Raw genomic sequence first — 16,039 nt, 5'->3', positions numbered from 1 at the left:
GATATTTAAGATAGAAGCTTGTTGGAGAGTTTTCCAAACTTTCATTGATTATATACTCATAAATCCTGTGATCGCGCTGTTGTTAGATCGTTCCAGAAAGCCCGAAGATGTTTAGTAAGGTTTTTGTTCAAATATTTTTTTGAACTTAGTGGCTTTTCAGGGGCATCCTTATTACTTGACATGTTTAGCGTACTCCAATACAATTTCTTTGAAAATTATCGTACCAAGTTTCTGTTTCTACCCTTCTCTTTATTTTTGCTATGCTTTTAGATATTTCGCGCTTGCAATTTATTCAGCCATGACATCTAACAGCCATATGTGATGTATAATTTTCAAATAATCCGTGTCAAATCGCCAGTGTAATACATTTTTGACACACAAAAATCCAAATTAACTCTACATTTTAACTTGAATTTTAATCAGTTTTTTATTTACCGTTTTTTATGCATTCAATATAGTACATCTTGGGTTTGCATTTTACCTACTTTGCCAAAATTTTATTAGCTCTTTGTGTTGTTAATTTGCGAAGTCGCGCTTTAACTGGTTTTAGCACGAAAACAGCGGACGTTGTGGCTTCTTCTGCAGTGATAAAAACTGTTAACTAAAAGTTTAAACATCTAAATTTTAATGCCAATTGGTTTAAATGAAAATTTCACCATTTTATAAACTAATTAAAGTGTTCTTTTAAGTTTATATTGTTTTATTACAAATGCAAAAAGCTTTTCAAGTATATTTATATTATATATAATATATATATACAATATTACATACATAAGCTACAGCTTACGCCTAAAATTATACCTCAATTTGTGAATGTTCCAGCACATTCAGTTATTTTTACCTGTTAATTATCAAGTCATTTTGTGAATTCGTTTTACCTGTAGTTGCAAGATCATGCCGCTCAGCACGATTTAATCGCTCTTTCGTGGAGTGAGGGGAGTTTATAAACTCTCCCATAAACATCAAATGTGTACTTATACTCGTACTGAAATTGTATGTATGCTCTCATTCGCTTTAGATACTACACTTCTGACTGCACAGTGGGCTGGTGCTGGCGTAAATGCAAGTAGAAATTTATGTAAATAAAACGATTGTACTAGAATAATATATTTATTTATAATATATAATAATACATTTGATCCGGAATGACAAAAATCAAAATTTCAACGTATTTTAATACTAATCCTTTTGGGTCAATACAATCATGCCAACTCTTAATCCAATTTTCCATATACTTGTTGTAAGCCTGGTCTGGGATGACCTTCAGCGTATTTTTGTTTACTTTATTTCGATTCATTTTTGGAGCGCCATTTGTTAGATCGTTGGACAATTTTGACGTCATATTTATAAATTCATGTCTTGTTACCAGTAATGGTACGTTTGATAAATGTAGGGTTCTCCGCTACGTTGTCAAGCCTCTCTTTTGTGAAGATTCAGGTCTTTTGGTACGAGCTATCATCTTTCTGATGCCAACATTTCAAGCAGTATTGAGAAATTTGTATCTATAGTAAGTTTAATGAGGTATGTTCTTGTCCTGTATCAAGATATTAATGAAACATTTTTCTATCACTTTGAGAGGTCTATTGCTTACTGGGTATATCTGAAGGGTTAGTATAAAGTTCAAGGAAGCGCTAAGACCAAAAACATGAATGGTGGGGTAATGAGAGTTTCAGAAGTGTATGATTGAATCTATTTATAAAAATAAAATAGAGAAAAACTCATGAATCATCAGCAATTTTTAATTTATTACTTTGAAAATTATATCTTAGAATTTCACACATATAGACACTACGAGACCCAGTGACATGATTGCCTTACTGTTCAACTTTTGCACCTTTTTTTCCAACTTAACTAGTAACCAATAAAGTGTTGAATAACTCTCACCAAAAAAGTTTTCATAACCAATGTCTCTCGGGCTAAACTGTTTTGTCAGCATGAAAAGTTGTCAAAATTGTTTAAATCATATGACCATGGGGATCTATTTAAAGGCACAGTTCTTGGTATAAATTGGTTATAAAAATTTCGTTTCAAAAACGTGTTCGTTTCACGCGCTGTAAGGATGTCTACAACATCTTGCTAGTACCATTTAACATTTGGACGATTGATATTGTCGGACGAAGGGAAGCACATTGCTTTTATCTTTAGTTAAGAAACATGATTCTTCATAAAAATAACTCCAGACAGCAAATTTTTCTGGAAGCAAGAGAGACCGCGAAAAGTTTTGTTCGGATTTATTGTATGAAAATTCAGAAATTTTGGCAATTATATATGCCTAAAAGTGCAAATAGTATATGGTTTTTATAATAAAGTAAAGTTTCACTATACGAAAAGATTTGTGGGTTGAAATAGGGTATTTTTCATCTTGTGTTGCAGCATTAGACTTGTTGACCCCGCGTGCGCTAAGTCGACGACCAACTACTGTGCGACTCCGAAATTTTATGGCTTAGAGTAGAACGCAGAAGATCTACTAGCTACTTACCCTTAGCAAAGTTCTTCTTGCAGTAATCGTAATAGTTCTTACTATACATTGTCTATTTGATATTCATGCGATAAGATTAAAAATTAAAGTTGAATGAAGAAAGATTAAGTAGAAATATCCAGGCACTTTCTTCTCCATGGTCCAGCTTTTGCAAGTCTGAGGTTGAAACATTTTGGTAGACATAGCTTTGGCGAACCAGGAGACATAGCTGCAACTTTCATTAGCCACTTATGAGGATCTTATGATCGATTATATAGAAGTTTACTACAACGGTACCACAACGGACCGTCGTTCTAATCTGTCCAAGTGAGATGACTATTATCGATCTCTTAACCTAATCCAACCGAACCTGAAGTATTTTTTGAAATAATTATTAATCACATCACTGCTTCTCAGGTATTGTACTACAAAATAGGGTCTTTAACAAAGTTTTATAGTCAATTCAAGCGGATTGTGGATTTTTCATAATAAAACTTGTTACACTCGTTATTAGAGCAAACGTTACTTAAATAATAATAATATTGAGACTTTTTATTGTTTGGATATCAGAAAGATTTTTTTTTGCTATAAGTTCAGAACTCGTAATCTACTAAATAGCTTTCAGTTAAAATAAAAATTTAACAACGATTTCCCTTGCCTCGCTACACTGTACCGCCTCTCTGCACAGTGAATGAATTGCGCGTTAGCCTTTCCGCTGTTGTCACTCTCGCAGACACTGCGACGCTATATTTACACAAATACAACATTTTACCACTTACTGGCCTTATTGGGAGCACATCAAGTGTTCAGTAAATATATTGGAGTTGATCGCCGACTGACTTCACTTAGAACACAGCGCCATAAAAACGGCCTGTTGACTACAGTTATGAGGAAACAGTCGAAAAGGGCGACAGCAAAACAACGCACTCATAAGCGGCAACAATGTAAATATGGATTAAAAACATGATAACGCCAGTTGAAGCTTATCAGCGTAAGAACTGAAGAATGCAGTCACAAAAAGCGAAAAAAGAACGCGAACGCAGAAAGTGAAAGAGTTGAGGCGAACCGGTGCCAACACCGGTAATGCGCTCACGCCAAGAGTTGCGAGCGCCAAATAGGGAGCAAAGTGAGTTGGCGCCGAGAGCGCGCGCACTACTACTAAATGGGTGCGTAAAAGCGAGGCGAAAGCAGTACGTAGAGACCGAGTCATGTGGACGGTGGACAACAAAGTGCACTTGTAGTACACCAACGGCAGGCGGTAAGCGACGGAAAGCAGCAAACAACAGCTAATTGAATTAATCCCATGAATGAGCTACACTGCGGCACATATAGCAGACAGCTGCAGTAACAATAAAAACAACAAGTGTAAAATTACAGGTGGTAGCCGAAAAACAAATCGATTAGAGTGTGGCAAAGGCAGCAGCGGCGACGGCGCGGCAGCGCAGTGACGTACAAAAATTGACGAGACTTTTCACGTGTGTGTGAGTTTTCGCACATATACACATATAATTGTATGTGTGAGTGTGTGTATGTGTTTTCGTATGTTAAAGCGGCATATTGACGCCGCACGCCGACCTGGCAGTATGAAATATTGAATAAAAAAATTGTACTTTTTTGTTTTTGTTTGCAAATTTTGTTTGCAGTTGAGCAGACCACGCCAGCAAAAGCGCCAGCGCGCCACAAAAAGTGTATAGAGAAAAGACTGCGCGCACTTTGTTTTCGTTTGCATTAAAGCTGATAAAGCCAAGAAAATAGCTAGACTGCTAGCTAATAAGGCGGCTTGATACGACAAAGTGCAAAAGCGTGCTTTTCAAAGTGATTTACGCGAGTATACGTAATAGCGCGCAAGACTAACACGGCGAAGAGACAACGACACAAACAGCAGCACCATCGACGACCACCGCCACGATCACGACTACGACCACAGCAATAGCGCAACTACGAAAAGCACGTCGTTGGTAGTTAAGCAGGCGCGCCAGTAGAGCGCCATAGACACATAGTCCCGCTGACAACAGTTAGTTACACCAGCGACAGCAGGCGCATCGGCAGCTGTTGCGTGCGCTAGTATCAAACGCCGCATTACAACGCACGCAAACGCGTCAGCAAGCGTACGCGTCGCTCAAGCGCTTCAAGCTATAAGCAGTTACAAATAAATATACGTATTGCAACCGTAAAATGTGTCGTTGCTGCCAGAGGTGAGTAGATGTTATAAAATATTTTAACCATTTTGGCGTGCGCGCTGACACTTTGTCAACGCTTTCTTATATATTTTACGCCTATATTGTAACAACAAAGTTTATTTATGATTTTTAAGCACTTTTTGCTGCAAAAAATCTTAAAAAAATATTTAAATAACAAAATAAAATTTAATAAAATTATTTAGCTGCTGGGAAGACTTCAAGTGGAACTGCTTCGAGGAGAGATTCTGCTACGATGAGTCAATCGGTGAGTTGCAAAAAAAAATTACTTGGAAAAAAAACATGCAAAATTAAAAAAAAAAATTTTATAGAAAAAAAGTTTTAATATAAAAAAAATTTATTCTAAATATAAAAAAAATAAAAAATGAAAATTTTAATTAAAAAAATTATTTCCCAAAAATACAAAGTCAACAAACAGTAAACTCAAACAGCAAAAAATTTTTTTTTCTGACAAATACAAAAACAATAAAAAACGCCGTAAGTGTTCGAGATAATACCGGCCGTAATAATTCGTGCGAAAGGTGTATTAAAAACGTGATTATTTAACTTGTAATTTCTAAAAAAAAAGTGATTAATACGCCAAAGTACAAGTCATTATGAGTGAGCTGAGCGTAAACCGCTGCGCGTTGATAGCTAGCTGACGCACATACTCACGCATAAATTTAAAGCAGTGAGTAGCGATAGCTTAGCGCTAAAGGAAGTGCATAGGAAGTGTTTAGTTAAATATGTATACATATATACATACAGACCTACAAACATATATGTATGTATAAACTCGTACATACGAGTGTGACAAAGCTGTAGCTAAAATTTTTTGTCATTTGCAGTAAAGCAGCGTTAATTATGCCAAATAAAGAAAGTCATATGAAAATGATAAGCAGACAGGCTTATAGCTAATACTTGTACTCACGGTTCCTAGTGCCTACAATATAAAAACTAAATATTTAAAAATGTAAACAAAGTAATAATATATACATAATTGGTGGAAAATCCGGAATATTTAGTGCTGTTCTGTAGTATTTTTAAATTTTCTTATGCGAAAGTTGTTAGTATAATTAAAAACTGATTATTTTCGTAGGCGTTGTGTTATGAATTAATGAATATACAATTATTGATCACGGCATGGAAAATTTAGTGAGGAAAAATTGTGAAAAAAAACGATATAAACAAAAATATATCAACTTTATTGCTTGATTATACAAATAAGTTACTATAATGTAAATTTATTTATTATTGTAGCAATAATAAAATTAAAAAGAAAGGTTTGTTGTTGCTGTAATAACGTGAAAACTTAATGTCAAATTTAATTAATAATTCAAAATTTTCGTAAAAATCTTTTGTAAAAGTTGGCTCTTGCTGCTGTAAAATGCAAAATATTCTCCCCAAATGTGAAACTGATTAACGTTAAAAATAAAATTTTTCTTATTTACAAAAAATATTTCTAAAAACGTTTTTTATTTTAAATTTGAAAATTTAATTATTCAAAATTTCTTAACAATATATGTTTTTAATTAAAAAAAAAATGTTTCAAAAAATTTTTTTTATATAAATTTTGAAAACCTAATTACAAATTTTTTTTTTATGTATATAATATTATGTTTTTGTTGTTGTTGTAAGAGGAAACGTATTTTCATAGAATGCCAAATTGCTCAATGATAAAATATTTCAAATAATAATAAAAAAATGTTCAAAACTGATTAACGAAAAAAGTGTAAGTGCGAGTTTGAAAACTGAATTATTAGAAATTGCTCTAAACACTGTTGTGAATAACTTAAAACTAAAAAATATTTGCTCTAATTTTTGTTGTTGTTGTTGTATGATATAGTTGTACTCTTTGAATTTCGAAAAAAAATATTGAATTTTCTTTTTGAAAAAATACTGAAATTGAAAGGAATATATTAAAATCAATAAAAATATATTAAAAATTATAAAAAGGAAAATATAGAAGTTTTTTGATTTTTATAGATTACCTTCTCTTTCGATCCTTTAAATACATTTTTGAAAAAGTTATCAAAAAAAAAAATAATATTAACAAAATATTTAAACGATTAAAGTTAAAAAAATTTAAATTAAAAAACATTAAATTTTTTTCAAAAATGTTCTTTTAATAATTTTTTTAAAATTTATTCTGAAAAAGTTAAGTAAATTCTATTACATTTCCAAGAATCTTTTTCCATATGCCATATCCAGGACTTATTGAAATAGGTTTATGAATTTTTTGTCAAAACTAAATTAAATTAGAATATTTAACTCCCCAAAGAAATTGACTTTTTGTTGAAAAATAAAGAATTAAAAAAAAAACTAATATGTCATCTGAATGAATATGCTAAAATTTCTGTTATTACCAGAGCACAATAAATATTACTAACCCATTTATCACTGTATTAAGAACTCGATGCGTCAATGTCATGGGTTGCCCAATTTGATGGCATATAAATGACATAAAAACAAATCAAGATTAGAAGCGAAGGTCGTAAGAGAGCAATTGATTAGGTGATGTTTTTTTTATTATATATAGTACGATAAGTCGATATGTTCTAATTTGCTAAATCGTATGGACGATTATTTTAGTTAATTGTTTGAACTAATTAAATTGCATAAGATTTCCAAGGAAATAATAACATACGAAAAATAATTATAATTAACTGTTTGAACTATGTAGATAAACTGTTAACAGTTAAAGCCTATATTCGACAGAGAATTTTCTTCTATAGTATTTAGTAGCAGATTAAAGTTGAAACACCTGGACTCACACGTCTTAAGCCATTCAAATAAACTCAATGATATTGAAATTAATCACCTTAGCAGATGTTTGCCTTTCTGATACTCCTTAAGAAAGTTTAATCTGTCTTCAGTAGGCTTTTGACAGTGTATTTCCAATCGGGAATCAGCCATAATAACTTCAGCGTTATCATAACCTAACCTCACCGAATCTTCCGATTGGAAATCATTGAATATATGCTAACCTAATCTTAAAAGCATCAAAGGTTTTCCCGAAAAAGTAATGTCAAAATTGTTAAGTTTTAAGTTACTTTGTATAGAAAAAATGTTTGAAAAGGAAATATACTTCTGAAAGATCAATTGAAAAATAAGCTTCAAGCTTCAAAGCAATATTCTGTGGGCTGATTCGGCTTCAAATTCCAAAAAAGACGAAATTCTTTTAATATTATAATCATATTTATGAAGAAATCAATTTCAAAGACATAACACCATAATTTTTGAGAGTCTCCCAAGGCCAAAAAGAAAAAATTAATCAAATAAGGTTGATAAAAATTAATAGAGAAAACTTTTGGCAAGAACTTTATAGTATATATGAATTCAAAAAGCATTATAGTAGAACTGTAATATATATATATAATAATAAACTTATAAAAAATATTTTGTTTAAAATTTAATCGATCTATCCACGTAGATGATATTTAGTTAATTCCATACTAAAATTTTCAGAAAATTAAGCATATATTTTGATTAAATTTGAGTTTAATATTACATTCGGCTCTTTTAAAATACGTATTAGGTTAATTTTCGAAATTTGAAGAAAAAATAAGTGTATTGCAAATTATGAGCATTAGATGAGATTAGATGTCTGACAGACTCTTAATTGAGTCATTTAACAAATTGTCTAAGCTAATAATGGTATACATATAATCATTAGGAAGGTTTTTAGAAAATTTAGCATAATTTTTGATTTAATTTGAGTTCACTATTTACCAGGTTAGTTTTAGGTTTAAATTTCCAAAAATTAAAAAAAAAAATGTCATAAAAATAATCAGATAATAAGTTTGTAAAGTCTAGAAAGACTCTTAATTGAGTCAATTAGTAAATTATCTACACTAAATTGCCGAAAATTGTTAATTGACTAATATATCTAATGGGGTTTATAAACTCATTAAATACTACGATGATAAGAAATAGGAAAATAAGAAATGAGTTACGAAAAAACTGGGAAGAAAGACTGATCGTAATTAAATGTCAGTTCTCATTGAAATTTTCCAGAGCTTTATAAAAAATAAAGTCAAAACGATTACGAAGTGTCAAAGCGTCTATTTCAATATATTATGTGTAAATGTAATGTATACCTTTACTGAATAACAGCTTATAGATAAAGGTTGTTTTAATTGTCTTCTAAGCTAGTAGGACCAAAAAAGTAAGAAAAGATTGATGGCAGGCATACATAGATAATGACATTACTGTCAAGATAAAAAGTAGAGTTTACTGTTTACATTGCTATGTACTGATTACGCTGTATTCAGAAAAATTATTTTGCAATTAACGGATAAAAGGGTCACGAGCACGCGAAGCGCGGCCAATGACCGTAAAAATATTTTTTGCTTCTCTGTTTTATGAGTTAACTATATTTAAGAAATCGAATAAATAAATACGAGTTAATGAAATTTCTTACTGCAAACAACATACAAACAACAAAAGAAAGCCACCATTTACCGTTGTGCAAAGAGAAAATTCACACTGAAAGTGTTTGTAGTAACATTTAACGTATCCTTACTGTACAAGTAAGTCGTTTATTTAGTTAATTCGTTGACACAACTTCGGCAAGCGAATAATTAAGGTGCGCGTAAAAAATCGGCATATAATTACTGCTAAAAATATTGTATTTCAACAGCAACAACAACAACGACAATAAAATACAGAGTGCAATTATTGCACATATTTACTTTAGTATGAACGGACATTCTGTAATGTTGGCATAATGAATCACCGTAATGCGCTAAGTGTTGGCAAGACTTTTGTTGTGCATATAATGATTACTATTGTTCTCGCGATTATTGCGGCTTGCCTGTTTGCGTACAATGATTATTTGCATCTGTAAATACTTCTGTATTTGAATTTGTAGACTTGTGTATCGACTTCTTAAGAATTTACGTAAATAAGTGGTTTGTAATGACTTTTACGTGTCGTAGAATTTACATAGACGATTGAGTTTTCACCAAATCGATTGCCGTGATCGGGAACAACGCGGATATTAATACATATGGTATTCGCTTTAGAAAATCGTGTGTTTTGTGGACTTACTACATACAGTATTGAATGTAAAAATTGAACTGTTTTGTTTGCTTTTTAGACTTTTTACTACATACAGTATTGAATGTAAAAATTGAACTGTTTTGTTTGCTTTTTAGACTTTTATCAATTACTTTTTGGTAATCATTACAATTTTGAAATATAATTGAGTTTTATTATTACTTGTTTGATTAAAATATTGCCAATTAAATTTTTGTATTTGTATGGGAATCATTATAATTTTCAAAAATATTTTAATTTTTTTTTACTTTCAAGGTAATCAATACAGTTAATCATTACCATATTATAAAATATGTGACTTTTGATTACTCGCTTAATTAAAGTATTTGCAATTACAAATTTTTATTTTAAAGGTATTCATTACAATTTTACCAAATTTTCTATTCTTTTGATTACTTGTTTAATTCAAAAATCGGCAATTACAATATTTTTATTTTCAAAGCAATCATTAAAATTACTTTTAAAATATATTATAACTGTTACATATATTGACTTAAAAATTACAAATTTGGACTTGTTTAATTAAAATATTGGAAATTACAATTCTTTTATTTTCAAAGTATTTATTACAATTTTATAAAATATTTGACTTTTAATTTTACAAAATATTTGAGTTTTGATTACTTGGTTAATTAAAATCATTACAATTACTTTTAAACTCATAAATAATTTTTCTTAATCATTACATTTATTTTTCTTAAAATTCATGTACTACTTTTTTTTATCTCTCTCCTCTTTTTGTTAATGCCATAAATACAATATACTTGTTTTGTTTGTAGATTTACTCTTTGGTAATCATTACATTTTCACAAAATATTTTCTTGTTTTATTGAAAAATTGGCAATTTAATATTTCTTTGTTTTTTTTGTTTTAAGAATTTATTACAATTACTTTTATCTAATACCCATTAATTACTTTAATTACATTTTTATATTAACTTTTTAATTTGAACTTAACTCTTTGTCTCTCTTCTCTTTTGGCTAATGTCATACATACAATATATTTGTTTGCTTTAATCATGAGAATTTTATAAAATATTTATAATATATATATTTAAAATATTAAACACTTTTATTTTAAAAGTAATTATTAGTACAATTACATTTATTTCAAACTTATGAATTACTTTTACTAATTATTACGTTTAATTTTACTTTAAGTTCATGAGTTACTTAAATGTGTCACATAAATAAAAACCATAATACAAACATAATAAAAAAAAATGTAAGTAATTAATGATAAATTATGATAATATTCAATAAACAAAAATTTTCTATAATTGATGATGAAGTTAATTTTTTGTTCATATTAAATTTGTACCAAATTAAATAATTTAAAAAAAATTTTGTTTTTTTATTAACTGTAAGTGGTACTTAAGAACTAATGATAAAGAGATATTGAGTATTTTAGTCACTTACTGCTATTTATTTTTCATTACTAACATGTTAACTGATTTGTCAATTACAATATAACTAATGTAATTTTAAAAGCTTGTTTGGTTTTTATAAAGCAAAATTATATTGTATTATTGTGAAAATTCTTAAATAAAACCTTGAAAAATGGTAACGATTACAGTAAGTGATTGTATTGATATGAAAAACTGAAAATTGTCTTACGTAATGATCGGATACATACCAGTGCTCGGCATAAAGCTATACTAAATTATTTGACTTAGATTTTTATTCCTAATTTAATCGGCTAGTAAATAATTACTTTACAATTACGTAATAATAAGTTTCTGTGAATCACATATGTATATTTTTACCTTTGAAACACATCACAATACAATTTTTCACATTTTCTGTAAATATGAATATTATGTAATCTAGCAAGTAATCGCTTTATATTTACGGAATGATTACATAATAACAAGTTCATGTAAATCATATAGTTACCTTTGAAACACATTACAACCTATTTTTCTGTAAATATGTAAATGACGTAATCGTAACTTATTTAATATGCAAGTAATCAAAATGTAATGAATTCGTCACCAATGCTAATTTTTTCTTAATATCGTGAGCAATTAATAAGCGTAAAAGACATACTTATGACATTTACTTAACTGTTAATCAATTCTTATGTAATAATATTCAATAATCAAACAAGTAATCAACAGCGACCTACGGTACTTAAACTGCAAAATAATTCTAATTATCACTTCTTTCTCCTTACAGCGAACTACAATCCCGAAGAGGATACGGACTACTTGTCATTGCAGAAGAATGGCAGTGCCCTCAGTCATATACAAGTGTCAGATAACAACAATTTATCGGTGCCGATCTGTAATCAACCATTGCGACGTAACGCTTCCGGCATTATGAGGTACACGCGCACGACATTTTTTGCTCATAAGGTGAAGCATTGTGACGTTGATGCACACCTTTTTTCGTATTCCATGCTTACGGTTATGCATAAAATATTATCACACCTTTTTTCTTAACTGAGTAACAGCAAAACAAAAGAAATTACTTCTCTCCTTATCTTTAGGGAATATTGTCCCAAATCTGAAAATAGAAACACCGTCATCGGTATTTACTATTTTTGTATCTGCCGAAATAAAATGTGGGTGTTTTGTCTAAAATTAATCGATAATCGTATTGAGATTCGGCAAAATTGAGTTTAACAGTAATAGCTTTTGTTAGTTCTCATTGCATATTTTGCTTCTGCACCAGAATTTCTAGCATAATTTTTGGCTAATAGTCCTCATTTTCGAAATTTCGTTAATTTTCGAAGAATATTTCTCAAATTCTGGAATGGTTTTTAAGTATGTAATTGAACACTGAAGGCCTTAAGCTTTTAAACCGCTTTTTAGTTTTGCGCTGAAACCTATTATGCACTTGTAAGCCACTTCAAAATCCGACAAATTTTTATTTGCTTCTCAAAGTCATACTTCCTATCTTGCTCTCTATTTCTCTCTCTTGGTATCTCTTCAACACTCATTAACTCTTTAAAAACCGTTAAATTTCCCAGCAATGCGAAAATACATAAAGAAGAATCATTGAAGTCATATCACCAATCTCTAGATCTCTCTTTCTCCTTCTCCCTCTTGGTATCTCTTCTTCGCTCATTAACTCCTTAAATGCCTTCATATTTCCACTAAAGCGAAAATACGCGAAGAAGAATCATTGAAGTCATACCAGCAAACTCTTTTTCTCTCTCTCTTAGTATCTCTTCAACACTTATTAACTCCTATTAACCCCTTCAATTATCCAGCAATGCAAAGATTCACGAAGAACAATCATCGAAGTCAGACCACCTATCTCTCTCTTTCTCTTATTTCTTATCTCTTCAAAACTCATTAACTCCTAAACAACCCTTCATATTTCCAGCAATGCAAAGATACACGAGGAAGACTATCGTCGTGAAACACAAACGAACGTGCCGATGTTGGGTCCCGAAATATTGGCCGTTTTTGCAAATTCACAAATCTTCCAAGATCATCAACCGACCAAAATGACACGTATCAGCACGAAGACTTTCCTGGCCGGCATACATTCACCCAACAAGGAAATACCGACAACGCCGCGCGAAACCGAACAGGATCGGCTACTGCGACGTTTGGAAGGTAATAACAACAACAGCTACGTCGTCAACCACCATCGCAACAATCGTCTCAATCATTATGAAAATGATGATGACAATGATGAGTATGATGATGACGCACAGCCACATCATCCGCTTAAACGTCCCTCGCGTAAAATTAGCATCGGTAGTGGTACACATGTGGGTAGTGGTAGTAGTAGTAGCAGTGGTGCGACCGGCCATCACAAGGTCAAATTTTATCTAGACTGATTAGACAAAAAAAAAAACAAAAAGTCGCTCACTAATACTAATACAATGGCGAACCAGGAAATAATCTTTAGCGTGGCCATCTATTTATAAACTTTTTTTTTTAGTATTTTTGTGCGTAAAAGTTTTTGTACTTAACAAATTACCTGCCACAACACAAACACACTTACATATATATACATATAGAAGTATATAGAATTATATAGCATCACTTATATACTTATTATAAAATATTATGTATAGCCATAGTATTATGCTTTGTATTTATTAGCTTTTATTGTAATGAGTATTATTAATATTACTTTTATTATTAATATTATTATTACTAATACTATATTTTATTATTATAATTTTGTATACTTATGGTATGTATGTATATATTTATCAATATGCATATTTTTAGCACACTACTACTATTTATATGTAAGTAGCCTGTAGTTGCATAAATAGGCGACTGCTACATTTTATTGGCAATGAGGCACGTAAACAGTGCGTTCGATTTGTTTGAAACTGCATAACCAAATGTGTCAAGCATTCGGCCGGCCGTGGATCGGTTCACAAACCCACATACATATATACAAACATATGTATATAGTATACGCTAAGTATTTGCGTATTCCGTAAGCATACGTCTCGGTGCGATAATAAGTCAAATGGATACTTAAAAAAGTAGTATTAAGTAACACTAAGCAGTAATTAAGTTTGTTGAATATAAAAAAATAACAGAAAATAAAAAAAATTTAACGGCTTCCTGTGATTATGAAACAAAAAGCAAAAAAGTAATTGCAAGCATCATGTGTCGTAAACGAGGATTTATGGGTTGCAGTTTTTAGGTCTTGGGTGCAATTATTAACTTCGTGCAATATTTTGCTGGGTCATATAATTTAATGTTGAAAAATTTTAATTTTTCAAAACAAAAAAAAATATTTCTAAAAATATTATTTTAATATTTTTCTTTAAAAAGTTGTTTTTTGTAAAAATAAAACAAAATAAAACATAATTTTTTTTTATGATTTTTTGCAAATTTTTTTTTATTAACTGAAAATATTAACAAAATTTTTCTAAGTCATGACTACTCTCAAAATTTTTGGTACGAAAAATTAAAAAAAATTAAAATTTTTTTTCTTTTAGCAAATAAAAAATCTCTGAAAGTGATATATAAATACTTTTTGTTAAATTTTTATATTTCTACAATAATATTTCCAAAAATTAAATTATTTTTACAAATGCAAAAAAACTAAAAACTTTGCTGCTACTCTTTCGCTCATTCTAATTCATGATTATTCTCAAAAATGTAAAGCTTCGCTTTCGTGCATTCAAAACTTTGAAAATGAAAAATTCGTCAAAATTTTGCTGCTGGGAAATGCCAAATTTTCCAAACAAAATTTTTCCCTCTAAAATTGTATATTAACACTTCTCTTTAAATTTTTTTTCCTTAAAATATTTTTTTCATAATATTTTTCACATTTTTTAGTCTAAAAATAAATTTATTTTCTATATATATAAAAAAAAAATTTTTTTCTAAATTTTTAAGCCATTCTTTCGCTCATTCTTATTCAGGATTATGTTCCAAAAACAAAGATGTATAACTTCTCTGCCGTTCTTTCAAAACTTATGGAAAATTCGCCATAATTTTTCTGTTGGGAAAACTAGACTTTTTAGCAAAGAAAACTATTTCTATAAATATTCTCTTAATATTAGACTCATTTGGAAAGGTAGAGAATATATAAAAAATGAAAGGAAATATAACTTATAGGCGATTTGTGGTCGAGAAGTGGAAGCGAGAGGAGTGGTTGAGTTTCTAACGGTAAAATGGTTTATCTCAAAATTTATTTTAAAAATTCTGAGAACTAAATGTTTGGTTTTTTACTTGTATCATTCCCGAAATTTCGAATAAACCAACTTTTATATGTCTCAAAAAAATCATTCATTACATTCAAATATTTTTTTTTTTTTAACCTTATTTTGACTATCGGAAAAGGGACTCTTTCAATCGAATATGCTTCTTAGTTTAATCCTCTACTTTTTGATGTTGTAAAAAATATATAAAATTAATGCTCTGGTAAGTTTTGTCAATTCGAAGCTTGTTTTTTTTCAACTACCTATTATTTCGTAGTAAAGTAGCTGTAAAATTTATTTTGCAGTTTTTTACATTTTTGTAAAAGAAAAGTTGACAGGGTGACAAGTCTGCTGCAATATAGTGTTGCATAAGATTTGATTATTTTCTCTTTTAGAATTTCCAAAACTCTGCTTAAGGCGAATCTCTTTTATTGACCTACTTCTCACTCATGGTTTTTGCTCTTCTTAACCACCTGTTTCATCGTTTTAATTGAAATTATTGGGATTTCTTTTAAAAATATCGTATAGATATTTCGAAATCAAATTTTCAGGAGCTGTGCTTAAATAAATGCTGCAGAAGTCTAATGTTTTTATTTTGGTATATATTTTATATGAATAATCATTTTCTTGTCTGTTATTAAAAAATGTGTATCCATGTGAGTTCCATGATAAGGCTCAATTTATTCCAGATCTGAACATATAATAGCAAGCA

General features: G+C 29.9%; 1 protein-coding gene across 8 annotated transcripts in view; it reads left to right on the top strand.

The window, feature by feature from the left end:
* Positions 1-16,039, top strand: part of LOC106619529 (uncharacterized) — a 66,490-nt gene that overhangs the window by 35,816 nt on the left and 14,635 nt on the right. For 6 of the 8 annotated variants that reach the window (XM_036370617.2, XM_036370614.2, XM_036370615.2 and 3 more), the window contains 4 exons: positions 4,102-4,653; positions 4,842-4,903; positions 11,874-12,021; positions 13,029-13,264. In XM_036370617.2, the coding sequence (XP_036226510.1) occupies positions 4,634-4,653; positions 4,842-4,903; positions 11,874-12,021; positions 13,029-13,264 (466 nt within the window). In that variant the 5' untranslated portion in view covers positions 4,102-4,633. Of the gene's footprint in view, positions 1-3,132; positions 3,976-4,101; positions 4,654-4,841; positions 4,904-11,873; positions 12,022-13,028; positions 13,265-16,039 lie in introns of those variants that run through there. The other 2 variants (XM_014237651.3, XM_070107026.1) reach the window with 2 other exon arrangements.

Source organism: Bactrocera oleae, chromosome 3 (genome assembly GCF_042242935.1).
Source record: "Bactrocera oleae isolate idBacOlea1 chromosome 3, idBacOlea1, whole genome shotgun sequence".
In the NCBI taxonomy this organism is placed as follows: Eukaryota; Metazoa; Arthropoda; class Insecta; order Diptera; family Tephritidae; genus Bactrocera; species Bactrocera oleae.
This window is presented reverse-complemented; position numbering and strand designations above follow the sequence as displayed.